The sequence below is a fragment of the Rattus norvegicus genome, chromosome 3, assembly GCF_021556685.1.
Source record: "Rattus norvegicus strain SHRSP/BbbUtx chromosome 3, alternate assembly SHRSP_T2T, whole genome shotgun sequence".
Taxonomy (NCBI): domain Eukaryota; kingdom Metazoa; phylum Chordata; class Mammalia; order Rodentia; family Muridae; genus Rattus; species Rattus norvegicus.
This window is the reverse complement of record NC_141536.1, coordinates 163786298-163813588: the sequence shown is the minus strand read 5'-3', so window position 1 is coordinate 163813588 and position 27291 is coordinate 163786298. Positions and strand designations below refer to the sequence as shown.

Sequence of the window (27291 nt, the reverse complement as noted above, 5' to 3'; positions counted from 1 at the left end):
ACTTACTAACGGACTTGTGTTTCCCAGGGAAGGAACAGGCAGACTTTGACGTGTCTAAAGCCCAAGCAATACTGAGTGTCTCTTTTCTGCCTCATCCTTGTGGATCAGGATTCAAGGTGTAATGTCTTACCTATTGTGGCAACATGATGACACTTGCTGATTGCCACTTTCAGTGCCATGATGATACATTCTTTTGTGTGTGTGTGTGTGTGTGTGTGTGTGTGTGTGTGTGTGTGTGTGATATTCCAAACATTCAGTTTTACCACTGAAGACTCAGGAGGCCAATGTTTTGGTGAAAGTCTTCTAGATCCAAAGGCAAAGTGAGAACCCAGCTGACCTTATTCCTAAACTGACTACCCAAAAATAAAGGGTCTTTCTCTTTCTCCAAGCTACCTTAAATACTCCTTAGCTCATTGCCTCCCATTCCACATCCTGTGTTCATTCACTCTCAATTGTCACATTCTTTTAATTTTGATTTATGGTTAAGTTCATTTAATCCTGTTTATAGAAATATCTCAGTTTCAATGTTATGCCTTAGAGCTGAGCAATGGCTCACCAAGCAACAGGTTTTTCAAATTCACAAACTTGGAGCTCACAATAAGAATAAATGCCTTGCAAAAATGGCTGCAAAATCTTACTGTACTTACTATGAAACTGTAAGTCCTCAGTGAGCTTTTCTATGTGTTTCCTTTGTTATGGTATTTTATCAGAACAATAGAAAAACCACTAAGGGACTTGAATGTTCACCCATATTATGGCAGATGTGTTGACTGATACTCTGTTCTCTGTATAAATCATGCATTCCTTACTTCTTCATCTCTCTAATGAAGTCTGGATGTTTCAACTTGCATGTCTTGAGAATATGGGTGTGATCAACCTGTGTGGAAACCTATATGACACCTGGTGTTCAGTTGTTCTGTAAGTGGAATCATGGGCTTCCCTGCTAATTCTTTGGTTGGTTGCCCTAAGGCTGTCACCATACCATTTTGTATAGAATGGGATCTTGTCATAATCACCCAACCATGCACAAGTGCTCTGGTTTGTTCAAAGCCCAGAAGACTTACTTTTCAGTTTGTCTCACCGACCATAGAAATGAAGAGGATGTGATGGATCCTTATAATTGTCAACTTGGCACAATCTGGAATCACAGGAAGGAAAGTCTCAAGCAGGGATCATTTGAATCAGGTTAGCATGTGACTATATGTGTGGGATACTGTCATAATTATGTTTTTTGAGGTGAATATACTCACTAAGGTGAGTGCTTCAATTTCCTAGGGACGGACCCTGGTTGTGGAAGAATTCAGAAAGTGAACTGTTCATTAGCCCACATAATCTAAGCAATCTCTGCTCTTGTCAGTGGACAGCTGCGTACTCTCGTATCAAGCTCCTGACCCTGTGACATCATCCAATAATGAGATATAGCCAGGAACTCTGATCTCAAATTATATTTTCTTTCCCAAGTTGGTATTGTTACTATATTTTATTTTAACAATAGCAATGAGCCTTAGAAATAAATTTAAACATTTCATTTCTACTTGTAGGATTTTCTAAAAATGAAACTTAAAGAGAATGTGGCTTGGATGGGGTAGTCTACAGAATACTAAGTTTATGGTTTTAGAGACATGTATTCCTGTCTCCTGGGATTAAAAGATTTTTCTAAATGGCTGGAGCTAATTTAGTTTGGTGGAACCTTGACAAAAGATCATTTCTTCCTTAATTCAATTTACTAACCTTCAAGGGAGGATTCAGCTCCATTTCACTGGATAACATTAATACTCAAATCATATATTTTGTACTTTTCCTCTCTCAACTTCCCGTTTTTCATTAAAGTGCTCTACATGAGACTTAACCTGAAAACAAAGTCTATGATGGGTATTTCTGAGACTTCTTTGTCAAGACAATTAATCTGAATCTTTTCACCTTAGCCTTGAGCAGACTCTTCAGACAAGGCATAAAGTAGTGACATTATGCAACAAAATACTACATAAGCAGTCTATACAGCACATACTGAAATCCTTCTCCTTTGAACCCACTTGGGCCAAGCCTGCACAATACAAATCACTCTCAGTAACAAAGATTGCCCCATTCCTAATAAGATAACACATTAAGTCCCATTTAAAGCATTCCATTGCTATCCAAACCCAAAGTCCCAAAGTCCACATTCTTTCAAAGAAAAGGATGAACAGGCCTATCACAGCAATACCCCAGGCCCTGGTACCAGTTTCTTTCTCACTTAGGGTTTTATTTCCGTGAACACACACAATGGTCAATGCAAGTTTTTGCAGCACAATATTTAATTGGGGCAGGATACAAGTATAGAGGTTTAATCCATTATCATCAAGAAGAGAGCATGGCAGCGTCCAGGGGACATGGTGCAGAATGATCTGAGTTCTACATCTTCACCCAAAGAAAGCCAGGAACAGACTAATCATCTGAGGAGTAGGTAGGAGGAGGATCTCAAAGGCCATCACACAGTGACACACAACCTCAAACAAGGCCATCCCTGCTAATAGTGCAAATCCCTGGGCCAAGCATATGCAAACCATCACAATTTATAATGAGATGAACATGTTTTTTTTTCTTTGAGTTTGTTAAACAATGAATTACATTTATGGAGTTACATATACTTTTACCATCCCTGCATTCCTTGGATGAAACCTTCTTGATCGGAATGGGTGATTATTTTGATGTGTTCTGGGATTTAGATTGCTAGAAATTTATTGAGTATTTTGTAATTGGTATTCTTATGGGAAATTGATCTGGAGTTCTCTTTGATGGGTGTTTGTGTGCTCCCCTGCCGGGAAATTCCACCAGTTATACCTCCCCCACTCATTTGTGGTTTATTACCTAGTTACATCCTCTCCTCTTGGTAGTCACATGACCGGTAGGAATGGCACAGACTTTCCACCACCCAAAACCACAGCATTGTTCCAGGAACCAAGGACAACCTGACTGTAGCTCCAAAAAAATCCTTGTGGGCCTTGATAGCCCCATCCCCATTCCTGTGGCTTTTTTTTTGGTTGTTGTCCTTAAATATAGCATATATCTGTAGAATGGGGTTCTTAGCCATCTTCTCTTGCTTGAAGGCTGAGGAACCCCGATGCCCCAGAATTAATAAACCTCTTGCTGATTGCATCGAATCTAGGCTCTGGTGGTCTTTGGTTACCTGTGGATCTTCGGTGGTATTCCTTCGGGTCCAAGAGTATCTGTGTAGAAAATTTTCCACTTTCTCCTGATGTTCAAGTTTTGTTGAGTATAGGTGTTTGGAATGGGATCTCAGAATTATTTAGTATTTTCTGTTTCTGTTGTTTTTTCTCCCTTTTCATTTATGATTTCGTTAATTTCGAAACAATCAAGGTGCCCTCCCCTGAGTTTGGCAAAGGTTTTTCTACATTGGCCATTTTCTCAAAGAACTAGCTCCTGGTTTTTTTCATTCTACATAGAGTTTGTTTTGTTGTTGTTGTTGTTGTTGTTGTTGTTGTTGTTGCTTTGTATTTGTTTTGTTTGATTTTTCTTTTTGTTTTTCTTTTTTGTTTCTTTCTTTGTTTCCACTTGGTTGTTGTCAGCACTGAGTTTCAGTATGCCATGCTGTCTTTGTGTATAGTTGTTCCATTTTATTCTAGAGCTTGCAAGTGTGTTGTCAAGCTGCTGCTGTACTCTCTCCAGTTTGATTTTGGAGAAACTCAGAACTTTGAGTTCTCCTGTTAAGTGTGCTTTCATTGTGTCCCATGAGTTTGGGTATGTTGTCCCTTCATTTGCATTAAACTCTTAAAAGTCTTTAATTTTTTTTCTTTCTTCCTTAACTAATTATGTTGTCGTAAAATTATTAAATATATAATGGTTGCCTTTTACACCCTCTAGATCCAGCATTTGGGTCTTTATTACTTACAGTTGGGTATTTCTTATTTACATTTCAATTATTATTACATTTACTGGTTTCCAGGGAAACATCCACCTAACCCCTTCCCCTCTCCTTCTGTATGGGTATGGAGTATGCTAAGCAGTCCTGTTTAAGATTAGGATAGTAGTATATATGTTTGTTTAGCAGGATTGTCCAGATATTTGTCTCCAAACCATAAAAAAGGGGACAAATCTTGTTTAAACTCAGCGATAAGGCCCATGATGGTATCAAAAACAGGACCCTAACAAAATGCTCAAGATGAGATTAGAGTGTCACAAACAACATTGAGGCCTGGTCTTCCATATGGATACGATTATCAGTTCCAAGTCAAATGTGGACTTGGATAGGAATGTTTTTTGGATACTTACGGTTCCCTTTGTACAGCACTGTTTTATTAGACTTCTCCTGAGTTTGTACCATTTTATGAGAGTTACTGACGGCTTCATAGAAATTTCCACTTGGTTCTACCTATCCCCTGTAAATAGTATAAAACACGCTACTCTTCAGAACCTCACTTCATAAAAGACACAGCTTGTGCATGATCTACCCACCACAGCTGCTGTAGATTCTACCTTCTACCTTTCCTAGCATTGTCATCCTCTGGACCTCCAAATCAGGACCCCATCACTGGAAAAGAAACTACTATTTCAGGACTCTCATGCACTTAAGAAATGATTCTGGGGATCTTTGCTGTGTAAATCTGCTAGCTGCCTACGTAGCACTTGCAATCCTTATTTAAACTGTATTTCAACAACCTGAGGCCTTTTCTGGATAGAAAATCATCCATCCCAGCATATGTGGAATCCAAAACACTGTTTTTTGGCTAGCTCCTCTTTTAGCATTACATAGAACGGAGCCCATGGTATCATTAAAAAGACTTTTGCTTGTTGATATTTTAATTGTATGGGAAGTGATTTCTTTCTGGTATATATTAACTCTGAGAGAGCTGTATCTTCTGGTCTGTATTGAAATGATTCTCAGACAATGTAGTCTTAGACTAGCCTAAGACTCGGGTAGCCTTGATCTTGGTCAGTTGCTCCCCAGGGCGATGACCTTGCATTCTTTTACTGGAAATCCCTAAATTTTTGAGATAAAGGAATGAAGCAAAATGATGTTTTATACTTGCTTTTTTGACTCTTATAATGAACTGTCCATTTTTTCTACCTTCACATGAGAACCAGGGGAATTGTGTACTCTGTTAACTGTCAGATGAAAAAGGGCGGGCAATAGCTAGATCAACAACCAAAGTTGAAGGGAGTCTGCTGTAGCAGTCACCAATCTGGAGAAGTACCTGATTCAGGCAGGGTGAAAAATTTGTAATTTCACATCACATATTAAATAATACATGTAATAAAAAAGTAGATTAGTGGATCCTTAATTTTTGAAGATGAGCGTGAGACAGTGGATGATAAATTCCTATTTTAGGACCCGTAATATAGAGATATGTGCAATCTTTGTTTACCAAATTAAATCATCCCCAAATTTTATAGAAGATGCCATCTTCTGTAGCTTGGTGTGTCATGATATGGATCTCAGAAGTTAACATTTCACATAGGGACAAGGATAAAAACTATCTTATTAATGCCATTCCTTCTATGAAGAAGTACCTGCTGTTTTTCAAAGTCACTTGTATTTATCTTTGCTTAATGTCAATTTTGGTTATTACTTTATACATTTCATTATTTATGCACACATGCTATATTCCAGTACTGGTTCTATTCTCTAATGTTTCCCAGGAATTAAGAATTTCATTTCTTCTTATAAAGAGAATTTATATCTTCCTTTTTAGAGCAACATCTCTGTAGCTCAGGCTTTCTTGAGGTCATCCAGTTAAGATTGATTTGACCACCTAATCTTGCCTCTACCGACCAGTGGTCAGAACACTGTCCTAAACACTTTTCTCACTCTCGTTTATCTTGTCATTAAGGAGAAAAAGAAGACATGAATGAGTGTTGTCTAACCTCTCTGTGTTAGGGATGCGAGAACTACAAATTACAAGGAACCTGTGTAGTTAAGAATTTACTTCTCTGACAACTTTGGAGCTGGAATAATCACAGCCCAAAAAAAGCAGGAGGAATAAATAAGGCGAGGCATTTCTGCTTTGGAACTTGTTCTCATTAACCATGAGTAGGCAAGTAATTTTAGACAATCAGTAAATTTCCAGACTGGTCATCTTGGAGTGTTTTCCAGATCGGAGCAAAGGTGAACTTAAAAGAGAAACTGAACTTATATGTATGAACCAAATTTCTGTATTTCCACTAGTTCAAAAAAAAGAAGATCTAGACAAAGTGTGGCTGTGCCTAACCAGGAAAGTTATTATTCCTCTTTGAAAATACAAAATGTTAGAGAAAAGATATAATACTTGGTGTGCTCTAGTACACACATCAGTCCTTGGAAAATATCGGACCATCCAGTGTGTTTTGAATTTGACAAATAGTATTTGAGAATATAATTAATTCATTTCGTTCTTCTCCTTTTCAGTAGTGTTAAGTCTGAATCCCTGGGACCAATGGCATGGGAGCCCTATTTATCAAATCAATGCTAAACTGACCTTCTGATTCTCTAATCAGAACTCACTCCCTAACAGTCACAGAATATTGCTGGCATACCTCCTCCTCTACCCCAAGTGTTAGGATGCCATTCTCCCAGCTTCAATTCCTTATGTAATCCAAGCATTAGGTAACTGATCTTTCTCTTTTATCATTATCATTCTGACCCCTTCCTTGGTGTGGCTCTTGTTTCTTACCTGCTTCCTGTCTCAACAAGTTTCAAGTTCATGTTTATTCTAGGCTTTCACAGATAATCCTGAAGCAAATGCATTTTGATCATCCTTCTGATTTTCATGTGTTCTATGGATCTATGGTAGTTCGAGACTATGGGCTAGTAACCACTTATCAATGAGTGCATACCATGTGTGTTTTTCTGTGATTGGGTTACCTCAATCAGGGTGATATTTTCCAGTGCCATCCATTTGCCTATGAATCTCATAAAGTCATTGTTTTTGAGAGCTGAGTAATATTCTATTGTGTAGTTGTACCACATTTTCTGTATCCATTCCTCTCTTCAAGGGCATCTGGGTCCTTTCCAGATTCTGACTATTATAAATAAGGTTGCTATGAACATAGTGGAGCATGTTTCTTTGTTATATGTTGGGGCATTTTTGGGTATATGCCCAAGAGAGGTATAGCTGGTTCCTCAGGTAGTGCAGTGTCCAATTTTCTGAGGAACCTCCAGACTGATTTCCAGAGTGGTTGTACCAGTCTTCAATCCCACCATCAATGGAGGAGTGTTCCTCTTTCTCCACATACTCGCCAACATCTGCTGTCTCTGGAGTTTTTCATCTTAGCCATTCTGACAGGTTCAAGGTGGAATCTTAAGGTTGTTTTGATTGGCATTTCCCTTATGACTAGAGATGTTCAACATTTCTTTAGGTGCTTCTCAGCCATTCAGCATGCCTCAACTGTGAATTCTTTGTTTAGCTCTGAACCCCATTTTTAATAGGGTTATTTGTCTCCCTGCAGTTTAACTTCTTGAGTTCTTTGTATGTTTTGGATATAAGGCCTCTATCTGTTGTAGGATTGGTAAAGATCTGATTGCTGTTTTGTCCTAACAGCAGTGTTTTTTGCCTTACAGAATTTTTACAGTTTTATGCGATCCCATTTGTCGATTCTTGATCTTAGAGCATAAGCCATTGGTGTTTTGTTCAGGAAATTTTCTCCAGTGCCCACGTGTTAGAGGCTCTTCCCCACTTTTATCTCTATTAGTTTGAGTGTATCTGGTTTGATGTGGAGGTCCTTGATCCACTTGGACTTATGTTTTCAAGAGGGTGAGAAGAATGGATCAATCTGCATTCTTCTACAGGCTGACCTCCAGTTAAACCAGCACCGTGTGCTGAAAAGGCTATCTTTTTTTCTTTTCTTTTTTTTTTGTTAAAGGTAAAATTTTATTCACATAGACATTGACTTACAAATACATTTGCCCGTGATTTAATTCATGTATGAATGACTAGAGTTGGTTGCTGCAGGAGTCTGCCTCTGTTTCTTACATGAACGCTGTGTATGTCACACTGAAAGGTTATGCGGTTTTTTTTTTAATTTATTTAATACTTAATAATAATTCTTTGGTTTCCGGGCAAACATCCCCCTATCCCCTCCCCTTCCTTATGGGTGTTCCCCTCCCAACCCTCCCCCCATTGCCGCCCTCCCCCCACCAGTCTAATTCACTGGGGGTTCAGTCTTAGCAGGACCCAGGGCTTCACCTTCCACTGGTGCTCTTACTAGGATATTCATTGCTACCTATGAGGTCAGAGTCCCGGGTCAGTCCATGTATAGTCTTTAGGTAGTGGCTTAGTCCCTGGAAGCTCTGGTTGCTTGGCATTGTTGTACATATGGGGTCTCGAGCCCCTTCAAGCTCTTCCAGTTCTTTCTCTGATTCCTTCAACGGGGGTCCTATTCTGAGTTCAGTGGTTTGCTGCTGGCATTCGCCTCTGTATTTGCTGTATTCTGGCTGTGTCTCTCAGGAGCGATCTACATCCGGCTCCTGTCGGTCTGCACTTCTTTGCTTCATCCATCTTGTCTAATTGGATGGCTGTATATGCATGGGCCACATGTGGGGCAGGCTCTGAATGGGAGTTCCTTCAGTCTCTGTTTTAATCTTTGCCTCTCACTTCCCTGCCAAGGGTATTCTTGTTCCCCCTTTAGAGAAGGAGTGAAGCATTCACATTTTGATCCTCCGTCTTGAGTTTCATTTGTTCTAGGCATCTAGGGTAATTAAAGCATTTGGGCTAATAGCCACTTATCAGTGAGTGCATACCATGTATGTCTTTCTGTGATTGGGTTAGCTCACTCGGGATGATATTTTCCAGTTCCAACCATTTGCCTACGAATTTCATAAAGCCGTTGTTTTTGATAGCTGAGTAATATTCCATTGTGTAGATGTACCACATTTTCTGTATCCATTCCTCTGTTGAAGGGCATCTGGGTTCTTTCCAGCTTCTGGCTATTATAAATAAGGCTGCGATGAACATAGTGGAGCACGTGTCTTTTTTATATGTTGGGGCATCTTTTGGGTATATGCCCAAGAGAGGTATAGCTGGATCCTCAGGCAGTTCAATGTCCAATTTTCTGAGGAACCTCCAGACTGATTTCCAGAATGGTTGTACCAGTCTGCAATCCCACCAACAATGGAAGAGTTTTCCTCTTTCTCCGCAACCTCGCCAGCATCTGCTGTCACCTGAGTTTTTGATCTTAGCCATTCTCACTGGTGTGAGGTGAAATCTCAGGGTTGTTTTGATTTGCATTTCCCTTATGACTAAAGATGTTGAACATTTCTTTAGGTGTTTCTCAGCCATTCGGCATTCCTCAGCTGTGAATTCTTTGTTTACCTCTGAACCCCAGTTTTTAATAGGGTTATTTGTCTCCCTGGGGTCTAACTTCTTGAGTTCTTTGTATATTTTGGATATAAGGCCTCTATCTGTTGTAGGATTGGTAAAGATCATTTCCCAATCTGTTGGTTGCCAATTTGTCCTAACCACAGTGTCCTTTGCATTACAGAATCTTTGCAGTTTTATGAGATCCCATTTGTCGATTCTTGATCTTAGAGCATAAGCCATTGGTGTTTTGTTCAGGAAATTTTTTCCAGTGCCCATGTGTTCCAGATGCTTCCCTAGTTTTTCTTCTATTAGTTTGAGTGTATCTGGTTTGATGTGGAGGTCCTTGATCCACTTGGACTTAAGCTTTGTACAGGGTGATAAGCATGGATCGATCTGCATTCTTCTACATGTTGACCTCCAGTTGAACCAGATACATTTGCTGAAAATGCTATCTTTTTCCATTGGATGGTTTTGGCTCCTTTGTCAAAAATCAAGTGACCATAGGTATGTGGGTTCATTTCTGGGTCTTCAATTCTATTCCATTGGTCTATCTGTCTGTCTCTGTACCAATACCATGCAGTTTTTATCACTATTGCTCTGTAATACTGCTTCAGTTCAGGGATAGTGATTCCCCCTGAAGTCCTTTTATTGTTGAGGATAGTTTTAGCTATCCTGGGTTTTTTGTTATTCCAGATGAATTTGCAAATTGTTCTGTCTAACTCTTTGAAGAATTGGATTGGTATTTTGATGGGGATTGCATTGAATCTGTAGATCGCTTTTGGTAAGATGGCCATTTTTACTATATTAATCCTGCCAATCCATGAGCATGGGAGATCTTTCCATCTTCTGAGGTCTTCTTCAATTTCCTTCTTCAGTGTTTTGAAGTTCTTATTGTACAGATCTTTTACTTGCTTGTTTAAAGTCACACCGAGGTACTTTATATTATTTGGGTCTATTATGAATGGTGTCGTTTCCCTAATTTCTTTCTCGGCTTGTTTCTCTTTTGTGTAGAGGAAGGCTACTGATTTATTTGCGTTAATTTTATACCCAGCCACTTTGCTAAAGTTGTTTATCAGCTTTAGTAGTTCTCTGGTGGAACTTTTGGGATCACTTAAATAAACTATCATATCATCTGCAAATAGTGATATTTTGACTTCTTCTTTTCCGATCTGTATCCCCTTGACCTCCTTTTGTTGTCTGATTGCTCTGGCTAGAACTTCAAGAACTATGTTGAATAAGTAGGGAGAGAGTGGGCAGCCTTGTCTAGTCCCTGATTTTAGTGGGATTGCTTCAAGTTTCTCTCCATTTAGTTTAATGTTAGCAACTGGTTTGCTGTATATGGCTTTTACTATGTTTAGGTATGGGCCTTGAATTCCTATTCTTTCCAGGACTTTTATCATGAAGGGGTGTTGAATTTTGTCAAATGCTTTCTCGGCATCTAATGAAATGATCATGTGGTTTAGTTCTTTCATTTTGTTTATATAATGGATCACGTTGATGGTTTTCCGTATATTAAACCATCCCTGCATGCCTGGGATGAAGCCTACTTGATCATGGTGGATGATTGTTTTGATGTGCTCTTGGATTCGTTTTGCCAGAATTTTATTGAGTATTTTTGCGTCGATATTCATAAGGGAAATTGGTCTGAAGTTCTCTTTCTTTGTTGGGTCTTTGTGTGGTTTAGGTATAAGAGTAATTGTGGCTTCATAGAAGGAATTCGGCAGTGATCCATCTGTTTCAATTTTGTGGAATAGTTTGGATAATATTGGTACCAGGTCTTCTATGAAGGTTTGATAGAATTCTGCACTAAACCCGTCTGGACCTGGGCTCTTTTTGGTTGGGAGAACTTTAATGACTGCTTCTATTTCCTTAGGAGTTATGGGGTTGTTTAACTGGTTTATCTGTTCCTGATTTAACTTCGGTACCTGGTATTTGTCTAGGAAATTTTCCATTTCTTGTAGATTTTCAAGATTTGTTGAATATAGGCTTTTATAGTAAGATCTGATAATTTTTTGAATTTCCTCTCAATCTGTAGTTATGTCTCCCTTTTCATTTCTGATTTTGTTAATTTGGACACACTCTCTGGGTCCTCTCGTTAGTCTGGCTAAGGGTTTATCTATCTTGTAGATTTTCTCAAAGAACCAACTTTTGGTTCTGTTGATTCTTTCTATGGTCCTTTTTGTTTCTACTTGGTTGATTTCAGCTCTGCGTTTGATTATTTCCTGCCTTCTACTCCTCCTGGGTGTATTTGCTTCTTTTTGCTCTGGAGCTTTTAGGTGTGCTGTCAAGCTGCTGACATATGCTCTTTCCTGTTTCTTTCTGCAGGCACACAGCGTTATGAGCTTTCCTCTTAGCACAGCTTTCATTGTGTCCCATAAGTTTGGGTATGTTGTACCTTCATTTTCATTCAATTCTAAAAAGTTTTTAATTTTTTTCTTTATTTCTTCTTTGACTAGGTTATCATTGAGTAGAGCATTGTTCAATTTCCATGTAAATGTGGGCATTCTTCCCTTATTGTTATTGAAGACCAGTTTTAGGCCGTGGTGGTCTGATAGCACGCATGGGATTATTTCTATCTTTCTGTACCTGTTGAGGCCCGTTTTTTGACCAACTATATGGTCAATTTTGTAGAAAGTACCATGAGGAGCTGAGAAGAAGGTATATCCTTTTGCTTTAGGATAGAATGTTCTATAAATATCCGTTAAGTCCATTTGGCTCATGACTTCTCTTAGTCTGTCTACGTCTCTGTTTAATGTCTGTTTCCATGATCTGTCCATTGATGAGAGTGGGGTGTTGAAATCTCCCACTATTATTGTGTGAGGTGCAATGTGTGTTTTGAGCTTTAGTAAGGTTTCTTTTACGTATGTAGGTGCCCTTGTATTTGGGGCATAGATATTTAGGATTGAGAGGTCATCTTGGTGGATTTTTCCTGTGATGAATATGAAGTGTCCTTCCTTATCTTTTTTGATGACTTTTAATTGAAAACTGATTTTATTTGATATTAGAATGGGTACTCCAGCTTGCTTCTTCTGACCATTTGCTTGGAAAGTTGTTTTCCTGCCTTTCACTCTGAGGTAGTGTCTGTCTTGGTCTCTGAGGTGTGTTTCCTGTAGGCAGCAGAATGCAGGGTCCTCGTTGCGTATCCAGTTTGTTAATCTATGTCTTTTTATTGGGGAGTTGAGGCCATAGATGTTGAGAGATATTAAGGAATAGTGATTATTGCTTCCTGTTATATTCATATTTGGATGTGAGGTTATGTTTGTGTGCTTTTCTTCTCTTTGTTTTGTTGCCAAGACGATTAGTTTCTTGCTTTTTCTAGGGTATAGCTTGCCTCCTTATGTTGGGCTTTACCATTTATTATCCTTTGTAGTGCTGGATTTGTAGAAAGATATTGTGTAAATTTGGTTTTGTCATGGAATATCTTGGTTTCTCCATCTATGTTAATTGAGAGTTTTGCAGGATACAGTAACCTGGGCTGGCATATGTGTTCTCTTAGGGTCTGTATGACATCTGTCCAGGATCTTCTGGCCTTCATAGTTTCTGGTGAAATGTCTGGTGTGATTCTGGTAGGTCTGCCTTTATATGTTACTTGACCTTTTTCCCTTACTGCTTTTAATATTCTTTCTTTATTTTGTGCGTTTTGTGTTTTGACTATTATGTGACGGGAGGTGTTTCTTTTCTGGTCCAATCTATTTGGAGTTCTGTAGGCTTCTTGTATGCCTATGGGTATCTCTTTTTTAGGTTAGGGAAGTTTTCTTCTATGATTTTGTTGAAGATATTTACTGGTCCTTTGAGCTGGGAGTCTTCACTCTCTTCTATACCTATTATCCTTAGGTTTGATCTTCTCATTGAGTCCTGGATTTCTTGTATGTTTTGGACCAGTAGCTTTTTCCGCTTTACATTATCTTTGACAGTTGAGTCAATGATTTCTATGGAATCTGCTCCTGAGATTCTCTCTTCCATCTCTTGTATTCTGTTGGTGAAGCTTGGGTTCCTGGGCTTGCCTCTCACCATCAGATTATCTCTAGTGTTACTTTGTTCTGCTATTTCTGACAGTGGTTAGACTGTCCTATAAGCCTGTGTGTCAGAGATGCTGTAGACCTGTTTTCCTGTTTTCTTTCAGCCAGTTATGGGGACAGAGTGTTCTGCTTTCGGGCATGTAGTTTTTCCTATCTACAGGTCTTCAGCTGTTCCTGTGGGCCTGTGTCTGGAGTTCACCAGGCAGGTCACTTGCAGCAGAAAAGTTGGTCCTAAGTGTGGTCCGGAGGCTCAAGTTTGCTCGTGGGGTACAGCCTAAGTCCTCTCCGCGGCGGCATCAACCGGGAAGATGTGCGCCGCTCTTTCCGGGAGCCTCTGTGCACCAGGGTTCCAGATGGCGTTTGGTGTTTTCCTCTGGCGTCTGGATGTGCGCAGAGTGCAGTCTCCTCTGGTATCCCAGGCGTGTCTGCCTCTCTGAAGGTTTAGCTCTCCCTCCCACGGGATTTGGGTGCAGAGAACTGTTTATCCGGTCTGTTTCCTTCAGGTTCCGGCGGTGTCTCAGGCACAGGGGTCCTGCCGCTCCTGGGCCCTCCCCTACGGAAACCCAGAGGCCTTATACAGTTTCCTCTTGGGCCAGGGATGTGGGCAGGGGTGGGCAGTGTTGGTGGTCTCCTCCGCTCTGCAGCCTCAGGAGTGCCCACCCAACCAGGCAGTGAGGCCTCTCTCCCACGGGTTTGGGAGCAGAGAGCTGCTGCGGGCCGGGATCCGCGGGTGTGGGACTTCCGGTAAACACAGGAAGTGCCCGGTCCTAGAGGAATTTTGCCTCTGTGTGTCCCGAGTTCACCAGGCAGGCCTCCTGCAGGGGAAAAGCTGGTCCCACCTGTGGTTCCAAGGCTCAAGTCCGCCCGCGGGGCACTGCCCAAGTCCTCTCCGCGGCGGCATCAACCGGGAAGATGTGCGCCGCCCTCTCCGGGAGCCTCTGCGCACCAGGGCTCCAGATGGCGTCTGGTGTTTTCCTCCGGTGTCTGGACGTGCGCAGAGTGCAGTCTCCTCTGGCCTCCCAGGCATGTCTGCCTCTCTGAAGGTCTAGCTCTCCCTCCCCCGGGATTTGGGTGCAGAGAACTGCCCATCCGGTCTGTTTCCTTCAGGTTCTGGAGGTGTCTCAGGCGCAGGGGTCCTGCGGCTCCTTGGCCCTCCCCTACGGGAACCCAGAGGCCCTATACAGTTTCCTCTTGGCCCAGGGATGTGGGCAGGGGTGGGCAGTGTTGGTGGTCTCCTCCGCTCTGCAGCCTCAGGAGTGCCCACCTGACCAGGCTGTGAGGTCTCTCTCCCACGGGTTTGGGAGCAGAGAGCTGCTGCGGGCCGGGATCCGCGGGTGTGGCGCTATCTTTTTTTCTATTGGATTGTTTTGCCTCCCTTATCAAACATCAAGTAACCATAGGTGTGTGGGGTCATTTCTGTATCTTCAATTATATTCTTCTGGTCTATCTGCCTGACTCTTTATCAATCCCATACAGTTTTTATCACTACTGATCTGTAATACTGCTTGAGTTCAGGGATAGTGATTCCCCCAGAATTCCTTTTATTGTTGAGGATAGTTTTAGGTGTCCTGGGTTTTTTCTTATTCTAGATGAATTTACAATTTGTTCTTTTTAACCCTCTGAAGAATTGGATTGGAATTTTGATGGGAATTGCACTGAATCTGTAGATCGCTTTTGGTAAATCGGCCATTTTTACTATATTAATCCTGCCAATCCATGAGCATGGGAGATCTTTCCATCTTCTGAGATCTTCTTCAATTTCTTTAGAGGCTTGAAGTTCTTATCATACAGATCTTTCACCTGCTTGGTTAAAGTCACACCGCAGCATTTTATATTATTTGGGACTATTATGAAAGGTGTCTTTTCCCTAATTTCTTTCTCGACTTGTTTCTCTTTTCTGTAGAGGAAGGCTTCGGATGTATTTGAGTAAATTTTGTACCCAGCCATTTTGCTGAAGGTGTTTATCAGTTTTAGTAGTTCGCTGGTGGAACTTTTGGGATCACTTAAATATACTATCATATCATCTGCAAATAGTGATATTTTGACTTCTTCCTTTCCAATCTGTATCACATTGATCTCCTTTCGCTGTCTGAATACTCTGTCTAGGATTTCGAGAACCATACTAAATAAGTAGGAACAGAGTGGGCAGCCTTGTCTAGTCCCTAATTTTAGTGGTATTGCTTCAAGTTTCTCTCCTTTTAGTTTAATGGTAGCTACCGGTTTGCTTTATATAGTTTTACTATGTTTCTATATGGGCCCAAAATTCCTGTTCTTTCCTGACTTTTATCATGAAGGGGTGTGGAATTTTGTCAACTGCTTTCTCAGCGTCTGATAAAACGATCATATAGTTTTTATCTTACAGTTTGTTTATATAGTGGACTACGTTGATAGGTTTCTGTATATTACACCGTACCTGCATATCTGGCATTAAGCCTTCTTTATTATGATGGATGAGTGTTTTCATGTGCTCTTGGGTTCGGTTTGCCAGAATTTCATTGAGTATTTTTGCGTCAATATTCATAACAGAAATCGGTCTGAATTTCTCTTTCCTTTTGGTCTTTGTGTGGTTTAGGTATAAGAGTAATTGTGCTTTCATAGAAGGAATTGGGTAGCACTTCGTCTATTTCAATGTTGTGGAGTACTTTGGATATTATTGGTATGATGTCTTCTAGGAAGGTCTGATAGAATTCTCCACTGAACACATCTGGACCTGGGCTTTTTTTCATTGGGAGACTTTAATGACTGCTTCTAGAATCCTCTTCTTTTTTTTTTTTTTTTTTTTGGTTCTTTTTTTCGGAGCTGGGGACCGAACCCAGGGCCTTGCGCTTCCTAGGTAAGCGCTCTACCACTGAGCTAAATCCCCAGCCCTAATGACTGCTTCTAATACTTGACAGGTTATGGGGTTGTTTAAATGGTTTATCAGTTCCTGACTTAACTTCGTTTCCTCATATCTGTCTAGGAAATTGTCCAGATTTTCCAGTTTTGTTGAATATAGGCTTTTGTAGTAGGATCTGATGATTTTTTGAATTTCCTCTGATTCTGTTGTTATGTCTCCCTTTTCGTTTCTGATTTTGTGAATTTGGACACACTCTCTGTCTTCTCTGGTTAGTCTTGCTATGGGTTTATCTATCTTATTGATTTGCTCAAAGAACCAGGTTTTGGTTCTGTTGCTTCTTTGTATAATCCTTTTTGTTTCTACTTGGTTGATTTCAGCTCTGAGTTTGATTATTTCCTGCCTTCTACTCCTCCTGGGTGTATTTGCTTCTTTTTCTTCTAGAGCTTTTCGATGTGCTGTCAAGCTGCTGACATATGCTCTCTCCTCTCTCTTTCTGCAGGCACTCAGAGCTATGAGTTTTTCTCTTAGCACAGCTTTCATTGTGTCCTGTGTATGAGTTTGGGTATGTTGTACCTTCATTTTCATTAAATTCTAAGAAATCTATAATTTCTTTCTTTATTTCTTCCTTGACCAGGTTATCTTTCAGTAGAGCCTTGTTCAACTTCCCTGCATATGTGGGAGTTCTTTCCCTGTTATTATTGAAGACCAGCTTCAGACATGGTGTTCTAATAGAACATTTGGGATTATTTCTACCTTTCTGTATTTGTTGAGGCCTGTTTTGTGCCCGATTATACAGTCAGTTTTGGAGAAAGTAGCATGAGGTGGTGAGAAGGAGGTATATCTTTTTGTTTAGGATAGAATGTTGTATAAATGTCTGTTTAAGTCAATTTGGTTCATGACTTCTTTTAGTCTACTATGTCTCTGTTTAATTTCTTTTTCCATGATCTATCCATTGGTGAGAGTGGGATGTTGAAATCTCCTAATATTCTTGTGTGAAGTGCAAGTTATGCTTTGAGCTTTGGTAAGGTTTCTTTTATGTATATAGATCCCCTTGTATTTGGAGCATAGATATTTAGGATTGAGAGTTCATCATGGTGGATTTTTTCTTTGGTGAATATGAAGTGTCCTTCCTTATCTTTTTTGATGATTTTTGCTTGAAAATTGAAAATCTCAATGTGGTAAGGTTTTTGGTCTAGAGAGCAATAGGACAACCTCAGCTCTGGAAGCAGATGCAGACCAAATGGAAACTGGAAGGCGATATCATGCTGTATCATGTACACATGTATTGTATCTTTTAGGATGTACTGATTTATGATGATGTGCATGTGAACTTCACTCAGGAAGATTGGGCATTGCTGGATCGTTCTCAGAAGAGTCTCTACCAATGTGTTATGCTGGAGACCTGTAGGAATCTCAGCGCTATAGGTAATTCAATGAATTTATTATTCACTTTGTAAAACATAGGCACAGCTGGTTTTGTTTAATACTTGATATTTTTTTTTTTCGGAGCTAGGTACCAAACCCGGGGCCTTGCGCTTCCTTATCTTTTTTGATGACTTTTTCTTGAAAATTGATTTCATTCGATATTAGAAAGGCTACTTCAGCTTGCTTCTTCAGACCATTTCCTTGGAAAGTTGTTTTCCAGTCTTTCACACTGAGGTAGTATCTGTCTTTGTTTCTCAGGTGTGTTTCCTGTAGGCAGCAAAGTGCTGGATCCTCATTACATATCCAGTTTCTTAGTGTGTCTTTTTATTGGGGAATTGAGTCCATTGATGTTGAGAGATATTAAGGAATAGTGATTGTTGCTTCCTGATATATTCATATTTGGATGTGAGATTATATCCGTGTACTTGTCTTCTCTTTTTTCTGTTGCAAGACAATTACTTTCTTGCTTTTTCTAGGGTGTAGCCTGCCTCCTTTATGTTGGGCTTTACCATTTATTATCCTTTGTATGGCTCAATTTGTAAAAAGATATTGTGTGAATTTGATTTTCTCAGGGAATATCTTGGTTTCTCCATCCATGTTAATTGAGAGTTTTGCTGGGTACAGTAACCTGGACTGTCACTTGTGTTCTGTTATTGTCTGTATGACATCTTTCCAGGATCTTCTGGGTTTCATAGTCTCTGGTAGAAGACTGGTGTAATTCTGATAGGTCTGCATTTATAGGTTACTTGACCTGTTTCCCTTACTGCTTTTAATATTCTTTCTTTGTTTTGTGCATTTGGTGTTTTGAATATTATGTAACGGGAGGAGATTCTTTTCTAGTCCAAACTGTTTAGAATTCTGTAGGCTTCTTTTATGTTTATGGGCATCTCTTTCTTTAGGTTAGTGAAGTTTTCTTCTATGATTTTGTTCAAGATATTTACTGGTTCTTTGAGCTGGGATTCTTTACTCTCTTCTATACCTTTTATTCTTAGGTTTGATCTTCTCATTGTGTCCTGGATTTCCAGTATATTTTGGGGAGTAGCTTTTTCCCTTTTACATTATCTTTCACTGTTGTGTCAATGATTTCTATGAAATCTTCTGCTCCTGAAATGCTCTCTTCTTTTTCTAGTTTTCTGTTTTATGCTTGTATCTACAGCTCCTTGTCTCTTTCTTTGTTTTTTTTTTGTTTGTTTGTTTGTTTTTTTATATCCAGGGTTGTATCCCTTTGTGCTTTCTTCATTTTTTTTCTATTTCCATTTTCAGTTCCTTCACCTGTTTGATTTTGTTTTCCTGTAATTCTTTCATGGATTTTTGTTTTTCCCTCTCTAAGGGCTTCTACTTGTTTATTTGTGTTTTCCTGCATTTCTCTAAGGCAGTTCTTTATGTCTTTCTTGAAGTCCTCCATCATCGTGATCAAATGTGATTTTAAATCTAGATCTTCCTTTTCTGATGTGTTTGGATATCCAGTGTTTTCTTTGGTGGGAGGATTGGGCTCCCATGATGCCATGTATTCTTGATTCCTCTTGTTTGGGTTCCTTCAGTTACCTGTCAACATCCAGTTGTCTCTGGTGTTCAGTTGTTCTGCTATTTCTGAGAGTGACTTGACCCGTCCTATAGGCCTCCGTGTCAAGAGTCCTGTTTTCCTGTTTTCTTTCAGCCAGTTATGGTAACAGAGTGTTCTGCTTTGAGGAGTGTAGTCTTTCCTGTCCACTGGCTTTCAGCTGTTCCTGTGGGCATGTGTCATGAGTCCACCAGGCAAGTTTCTTGGAACAGAAAAGTTATTCTTACCTCTAGTCTCGGTTCTGAAGTGTTCCTCGGGGCTGTGTTTAAACTCTCAGTGAGGGCATCAGCCAGCAGGGCCTCCACCTCCTCCAGGATCTCTGTGCACAGGGCACCCAGATGGGACTAAGCAAATTCCTCTAGAGTAAGAAATGTGGGCAGAGAGTAGTCTCCTCTGGTTTCCCAGGTGTGTCTGCCCCTCTGATGGTATAGCTCTCCCTCCCACAGGATTTGGGTGCAGGGAGCTGCTTGACCAGGTGTTTTCAGTTCAGGACACAGTCTGGACTGCAGTGTACTGCAGCTTGATTGTGCCTATCTTCCTGTTCCCAGAGGCCCTATACAGTTTCCTCTTAGACCAGGGATGTGGGCAATGGTAGGGAGAGTTGTCGGTCTCTACTGCCCTGCAGTCTCAGGAGAGCCCACAAGCCTCTGTGATGAACTCTCTTTCCCATGTCATTTTGTGAGTTCTTGAATTTCTGAATGTTCTACATTCAGTTTTGTTTGACTAATTTTGTCAATTGTTTAGAAATTAGTAGAAAAGAGGTAATAGGGTTCCTTCAGAAGTAGTTCATTTGAATCCTTTTACCTTTCTATTACCTCCCGCCAATGGAATGATTCACAGAAATTCAATTCTTACTTACAAAAGGAGGCTCTGAGATGCAAAAGTTTCTCATGTGCTTATACTGCTGGGTCTGTAAATAGTACAAATTCCACATCTTGTAACATAATCCATATAGCAGAAAGCAGACATTAAATGATGTGTGTGATGGGAGGAGATTTTATTATGGTCCAGTCTATTTTGAATCTGTGGGCTTCTTTTACGTTCTTGGGCATCTCTTTCGTTAAGTTAGGGAAGTTTACTTCACAAAAAATTTGAAGATATTTGCTTTTTATCTTCGGCATCTTTATTATCTTCTATAACTACTAACCGTAAGTTTGCTTTTCTCACAACATTGTACTGTCTGGATTTCCTGGATGTTTTGACTTAGAAGTTTTGTGGGGTTTTTTTGCATTCTCTTTAACTGTTGTGTCAATGTTTTCTATGGGATCTTCTGCCCCTGAGATTCTCTCTCAAACCCTTATAATTTTTTGGTGATGCTTACGTACTACTCCTGATCCGTTTCCGATGTTTCCTATCTTCAGGTTTGTCTCTCCTTGTGGTTTCCTTATTGTTCCTATTTACAATTTTAGATCCTAGATGACTCTGTTCAGTTTCTTCCCCTCTTTATTAGTTTTTTTATGTAAATCTTTAGGGGATTTTATTGTTTCCTCCCTAAGGCAACTACTTATTTACATGTGTTCTGTATTGCTTTAAAGGAGGTAATTATGTCCTGCTTAAAATCCTCTATCATGACCATGAGATGTGATTTTCAATCCAAATCTTGCTTTGCTGGTATGTTGATATACCCATTACTTGTTGTGGTGAGAGAACTGCGTTGTGATGATGACAATTAGTGTTGATTTCTGATGCTTTGCTTCATATGCTTGCCTACTGCCATCCAGTTATTGCTAATGTTAGTTGATCTTGCTGCTTCTGACAATAGCTTGTTCCTCCTGCAGACTCATATGCCTCTGATCCTAGGAATGAGAATGCTCCTGGGAGACCAGTACTCTCTGGCCTTGTTTTTGGTCTGGAGGGCTATGACACACCCTTAGCACTGGGTACAGATAGAGACCAGGTCTGTCCTCTGCCAGGCCTACCCACCACTCCATTGCCAAGATTGTTCCAAGCTCATCTCTCCTTTAACAACTGTGGAGCAAATGTGTGTTCCAACCTGTATGATTTGCAATGAGAGCACTCCTAAGAGACCATCTCAATGTGGTGAAGTTTTTGATCTAGAGAGCAATAGGACCGCCTCAGCTCTGAGAGCAGATGCAGACCATAAGGGTCGCATCCCAGGTTACTCAGACATTCCTGTGCCTTGAAAGCTCCTGGTGTATCTCCCTTTGGATAGTCAGTGGAGAGAAAGTGCAGTTTCACCTGTGGGCATAGGAGTGAGAGTGCTCCTGATAGACCACCCCTGAAGACCGGTTTTGGGTATGCAGTTCCTTGGGAAAGCTCCAGCTTTTGGCACAAATGGAGACTGGAAGGCGGTATCATGATGTATCATGTACACATGTATTGTATCCTTTAGGATGTCCTGACCTATGATGATGTGCATGTGAACTTCACTCAGGAAGAGTGGGCATTGCTGAATCCTTCTCAGAAGAGTCTCTACCAAGGTATAATGCTGGAGACCTGTAGGAATCTCAGCGCTATAGGTAATTCAATGAATGTATCATTCACTTTGTAAAATATAGGCACAGCTGGTTTTGTTTAATATTTAATTTGTTTTTTTGGTTTTTTTTCGGAGCTGGGAACCAAACCCAATGACACTTGTGCTTGCTAGGCAAGCGCACCACCACTAAGCTAAATCCCCAACCCTGATTCAGTTTTTTTTTTTATTTCACTTAAAATGAGGAAGAATGAAGTGAGTAAATCAGACATGGTTCTAAAGTTCACTAAAGATAGTATCTTAAATGTTGCCTAATTCCAATTATTTAACGTAATTTCTCTGATACCATTTTTAGGATACATTTGGGAAGACAATACTACTGAAGAATATTATAAAAGTTCTGGAAGACATGGAAGGTAATTTTCACGTGAAAGATGATAAGATAATGCCTCCCACGAAAATTTCATGTGTGCAGCAAGTTTTAAAGAAATGCAACAGGGTAAAATACACACTGCATCAAATATTGATTAGGTCATCATTATATGTCTACACCCTTTTAATAAGCAAATAGTCCATAGTAAATTGTGGTGAACCATATTCTGTAACAGCATGACTAAATTTAATGATATGAACAGTTTATGAGATTTAAGAATGGTTTTGTGGAGAAACCTTAAACCCTGTACCACAGCTCTGTAAGGAAAACAAAGTGAAATTGTGTAAATGTAATGTAGAAGTTTTCTTTTGTAATGTGTTGACTGTTATGTGTTATTCTTCTTTTGATATGGATGTCATATGTCCCTGTGAATGCAAGCCAGGAGAGCATAGTGATACTGAAAGTAGCAACATACTTTTCTCTTTTCCAGAACAATTAGAAGATGTACAGTAGATACCACTTTGAGGAGAGTTTCTTAATGTGGGCAAAGTTGATAAATATTTAGTTTTTGACTATGATTGGTGACATTTACACATTCAAAGTGCTGAATCACTTTATGAGATTAGGGTTATAGAAATTATCCTCTTTTCATTGGCTCATGTTGCAATTGTAGTATTCCTCAAAGATAACAAAATTTATCTTTGCAGTCAGTCTACAAACGCTCTGAGTTCATTGAGTTCTCTTCAAATATGTTAACACTCTTAATAGAAAAATTATGGAATAAATATGAGTCATGTAATCAATTCTCTTCCTATTCCATGTGTCTTCAAACATTCAAGACAACCCATAATAAAAAGCAACACCTTTGAATGTAAACAAACTGATATTATGTTAAGATCATTTTGCTCTTTACACTTAAACCAAATTTGAAATGAATTCATAGATATAAAAAGATTCATGAATATAATCAATGTGAGAAAAAATTTACATGTGCCAATTGTTATTGCAGGTATGAAAGAAATTTTACTGGAAAGCAAACCTTTGATTTTATTCTGTATGGTAATGGCTTTGCAGTTCAGAGTCATACCCAAAGGCATAATGCAGAGGAGCCCTATGAAGGTAACCTATGTGGTAAAGCTTTTGTACAGAGGAATAATCTCAAAACACATAAAAGGACACATAATAGAGGAGAACCTTCTGAATGTAACCAATGTTGTAAAGACTTTGTAAGAAGCAGTGCTCTCCAAAATCATGAAGGAACACACACAGGAAAGAAACTCTGTGAATGTAGTCAATGTGGTAAAGCCTTTGCACAAAGGAGCAGTCTCAAAAGACAAAAAAGGACATGTAATTGGGAAAAACGTTATAAATTTAACCAATGTTGTAAAGCCTTTGTCCAAAACCATGGTCTCCAAAAACATAAAAGGACCCATACAGGACAGAAACCCTATGAATGTCACCAATGTGGCAAAGCCTTTGCACAGAGCAGTCATCTCCAAATACATATAAGAACTCATACAGGAGAGAAAACCTATGAATGTAACCAATGTGGCAAAGCCTTTGCAGACAGCCGTAATCTCCAAACACATAAAAGAACACACACAGGAGAGAAACCCTATGAATGTAACCAATGTGGGAAAGCCTTTGCACAAAGGAGTCATCTCAAAAGACATATACGAACTCATACAGGAGAGAAACGCTATGAATGTAACCAATGTGGCAAAGCCTTTGCAGAAAGCCATACTCTCCAAATACGTATAAGAACTCACACAGGAGAGAAACCCTATGAATGTAACCAGTGTGGCCAAACCTTTGCATACAGCAGTAGTCTCCAACAACATTAAAGAACAGACACAGGAGAGAATGCCTATGAATGTAACCAATGTGGCAAAGCCTTGGCACACAGCAGTACTCTCTAAAAACATAGAAGAACACACACAGGAGAGAAACCCTATGAATGTACTCAATGTTGTAAAGCCTTTGCAGGAAACAGTCATCTCCAAAGCCATATAAGAAAACATACAGGAGAGAAACCCTATGAATGTAACCAATGTGGCAAAGCCTTTGCACGCAGCAGTACTCTCCAAAGCCATATAAGAACACATACCGGAAAGAAGCCCTATGAGTGTAACTAATATAGCAAAGCCTTTGCACAAAGGAGTAATCTCAAAAGACATTAAAGAACATATAATTGAGAAAAACCTTATGAATTAACCAGTGTTGTAAACCCTTTGTAAAAAGTGGTGATCACCAAAAAGATAAAAGAATGCATACAGGAGAGAAACCCTATGAATGTAACCAATATGGGAAAGCCTTTGCAGGAAGTAGTAATATCTAAGAACAAAAACGAAGACATACTGGAGAGAAACCCTGTGAATGGAACAAATATGCTACAGCCTTTGCACAAAAGAGTCATCTACAAAGACAACAGAAACCATGCAGGAATGAAACCCTTTAACTGTAACCAATGTGTCAGAGCTTTTTCACAAAGCAGTGGTCTCTAAAATCTTAAAAAGTACACATACAGGAGAGAAAGTTTTTTGAACGCATCCAGTGTGGTTTTATAACATTCTCACAAAGCAGTGACCTCCAAATACATAAACAATCACAGCAGAGAAACCCAATGAATGTCTTAAATCTTCCTAAGCCTTAGACATCCCAATCATCTTCAATTGTATAACTGAATATGTACTAGAGAAAAATGCTTGGACTGTAACTACTGTGGTAAAATCTTTCCCAAAACAGTCATTTCCTAGCCCATAATATAATACATACTGCATAGGAACCCTATGAATGTAAGAAATGTGGCACACCTTTTTTAAATCATAGTACTTTGCAAGTAAATAAAAGAAGACATACTCAATAGAAACCCAATAATATAATCAGTGTTATTATGCCTCTCTGTTTGAATGAGCAATCATCGTTCAAATACATAAAAGAAGACAAACAAGAGGGACACCCTATGAATGTAAGCAAAGTGGTAACACCTTCGCATATCAGTCATATTCAAAGGCAAAAAATAAACCATAATTTAGAAAAATCCTTTGAGTGAAGTTAATAAAACCTTGTGAGTGCATTTAGCCTGGTGAAACAATCATGTATTTCTATAGACTTCACCAACATGAAACGATCCGTACCAGATAGTAACTATGTGAATAGATTTAATATGGGGAGGTCTTTTCAATTCTCACATATCATCATCAGGGCAAAAAAAAGCTATGAAGGCATTGAATATGGTAAAGCCTTTGCACATTTCTAAAGCATTTATCATCATGAAAATAATCATGCTGTAAAGATATGAGTGTAAACAATGTGGAAAAGCCTTTGTGCAATAGGGTTCTCTCAAATTCAACACAACTCAAACACAGGGGATGAAAATGGTAGGAATTTATTGTAATAAAGCTGCTCCTGGATCATGGACAGAAAATGAACTCAAAGCCTAAACTGTGACAAGTAAGACATCCTCTAATCACTGTTACACAGAATGTCAAAGAGCTGCCATCCCACAATCAAAATCTCTGACCCAGAATCTTCCCTGTGTAAAAGAACTGGAAGAACAAAAATGGAGAAGAGCCTGAGCAAAAGGAGGTCCAAATTGAGTTCCAGCTCAGTGGGAGACACCAAGATCTGACACTATGATTCAGGCTATGGTTTGCTTACAAACGGGCCTATCATGACTGCCTTCTGAAAGACCCTAGAAGCAGCTGAAAGAGTCAGATGGAGACATTTACGCCCAACCAATGGACAGAAACTAGGACCCCTGTGGTTCAATGAGGAAAAGCCTAGAAAAACCTGAAGAGTGATACTATATGAATACCAGCAGTGTTAATTAACCTGGGCCCCTGGGATGTCTCAGACACTGAGCAACCAGCCAGGCAGCATATACATGCGCATAGGAGCCACCAACACATACAATAGAGGACATTTAGGTCTGGACCCATTCAGAGAAGATACACATATCTTCAGGAGAGTTAATGCGACACAATGTGGGATGATGGGATGGGGACATCCTCTTAGGTGTGGTAGGGAGGAGGTGTGGGATGTGGAACTGTCAGGGTAGACCGGGAGGGGGATAACACTGGAATGAAAAAAAATTGAACAATCATTTAAAAAATAATGAGGAAACACATCTGGGCCAATTTCAGATATATTTTCCCACTGTCCAGAATTTAGGGGTAGATGCTTATGTAGATTAAAATGTCAACTGTTTTAGGATGTGGGTGTTACAGTTTAGTCAATGATATTCGTTTGTTATTTGGTATTGGAGTACACATGTTGTGTTTTGAGGAGCACAAGATAAATAGCCGGGGCATTATTAGAGACCGTCGTTATGTTTTCAAAATCAAAAAGATGAGTAAAGGAAGGTGGCCACCAAAGGGAAGTCCACAACTCCTGTCTGCTTCGGAACGTGAACTTAGTTTCACCAGATGATTAAAGGAGGTTGACTAAAAAAGGGGTGTATTCTTGGGGCTGGGGCTTGTTTCTTTGTTGCTTCTTCCCAATTGGTGTGGATTGGTTGTAATGTCCTCTAGTGCTAAATTGGTTCCCAAATTACATGAGAATCCTGCATTTGAGACATGAGACTCCCTATCCAGAGCACGTTCTTATTGGTGAAATTACAAGAGGCCAATGTCTAGGCAAAGACAGAGGAATCACTTTTGGATTCAAGAGCAAGGAGGATCACCAAACCAGGAAACGAATTGGATGCAGGCTTGAGAGCTGAGAAAGACAGAGTACCCTCCATGTAAGTGCCACAGAAGAGGAGCCTCAGCGGTTTTGCCCAAAGTCGGTTTTGAGTAGCAAATATGTGATAAAGATTTTACTAAGCAATCAATCAGAACTGTCACAGGGGGGTATGTTAGCAATGTGCAAGTTTGGGAGTGGCCCAGGCAATGAGATGATTTATGCATATTAAATACAGATCTGTGTGTGCATGTGTGCTTGTGGGGGTTGGTTTGTATGTGTGTGTGTATGTGTGTGTGAGTGTGTGTGTGTGTATGTGTGTGTGTGTGTGTATATCCTTCATTTGAAAAACCATACCATTGATTGTTGTGGATATGTACATATTTTTTAAAGTTCTGTGGTTCTTCAGGTACCAAATACTTCAAGAATGTCATCCAAGGAGATTATCTAAAGATGCTAGATAATGTAAAAGAAATGAGAAGTATTTTTAATAAAATATTTTGTGTGTGTGTGTGTGTGTGTGTGTGTGTGTGTGTGTGTTTACTGTGATATGGGTTATTAAGGCATGTAAGATGTTGAGACTGAGAGACAAAATTTTAGATCCTCTTTATACAGTGTTCGAACTTACGTTGTGAGTATTACATACTATAGACATTTCCTATTGAAATAATAGAAAAACCACTGAGGG

The 27291-nt window shown here is 39.7% G+C and overlaps 1 protein-coding gene across 1 annotated transcript; it reads left to right on the top strand.

Annotated features, from left to right (window-relative positions):
• The first annotated feature begins 620 nt into the window (after positions 1-620).
• On the top strand, positions 621-26367 carry Zfp951-ps3 (zinc finger protein 951, pseudogene 3). Its single transcript, XM_087655063.1, has 4 exons — positions 621-656; positions 21467-21593; positions 21903-21963; positions 22930-26367. The coding sequence occupies exons 1-4, from the start codon at positions 621-623 to the stop codon at positions 23762-23764; spliced, it is 1059 nt and encodes a 352-aa protein (XP_087511189.1). The 3' UTR covers positions 23765-26367.
• The last annotated feature ends 924 nt before the right edge of the window (positions 26368-27291 follow it).

Coding starts and splice junctions, on each gene's coding strand:
- Zfp951-ps3 (XM_087655063.1), top strand. CDS start 621: ATGGCTGCAAAATCTTACTGTACTTACTATGAAACT. Junction 657..21,466: donor ACTGTACTTACTATGAAACT/GTAAGTCCTCAG, acceptor TGTATCCTTTAG/GATGTCCTGACCTATGATGA. Junction 21,964..22,929: donor AGTTCTGGAAGACATGGAAG/GTAATTTTCACG, acceptor TTGTTATTGCAG/GTATGAAAGAAATTTTACTG.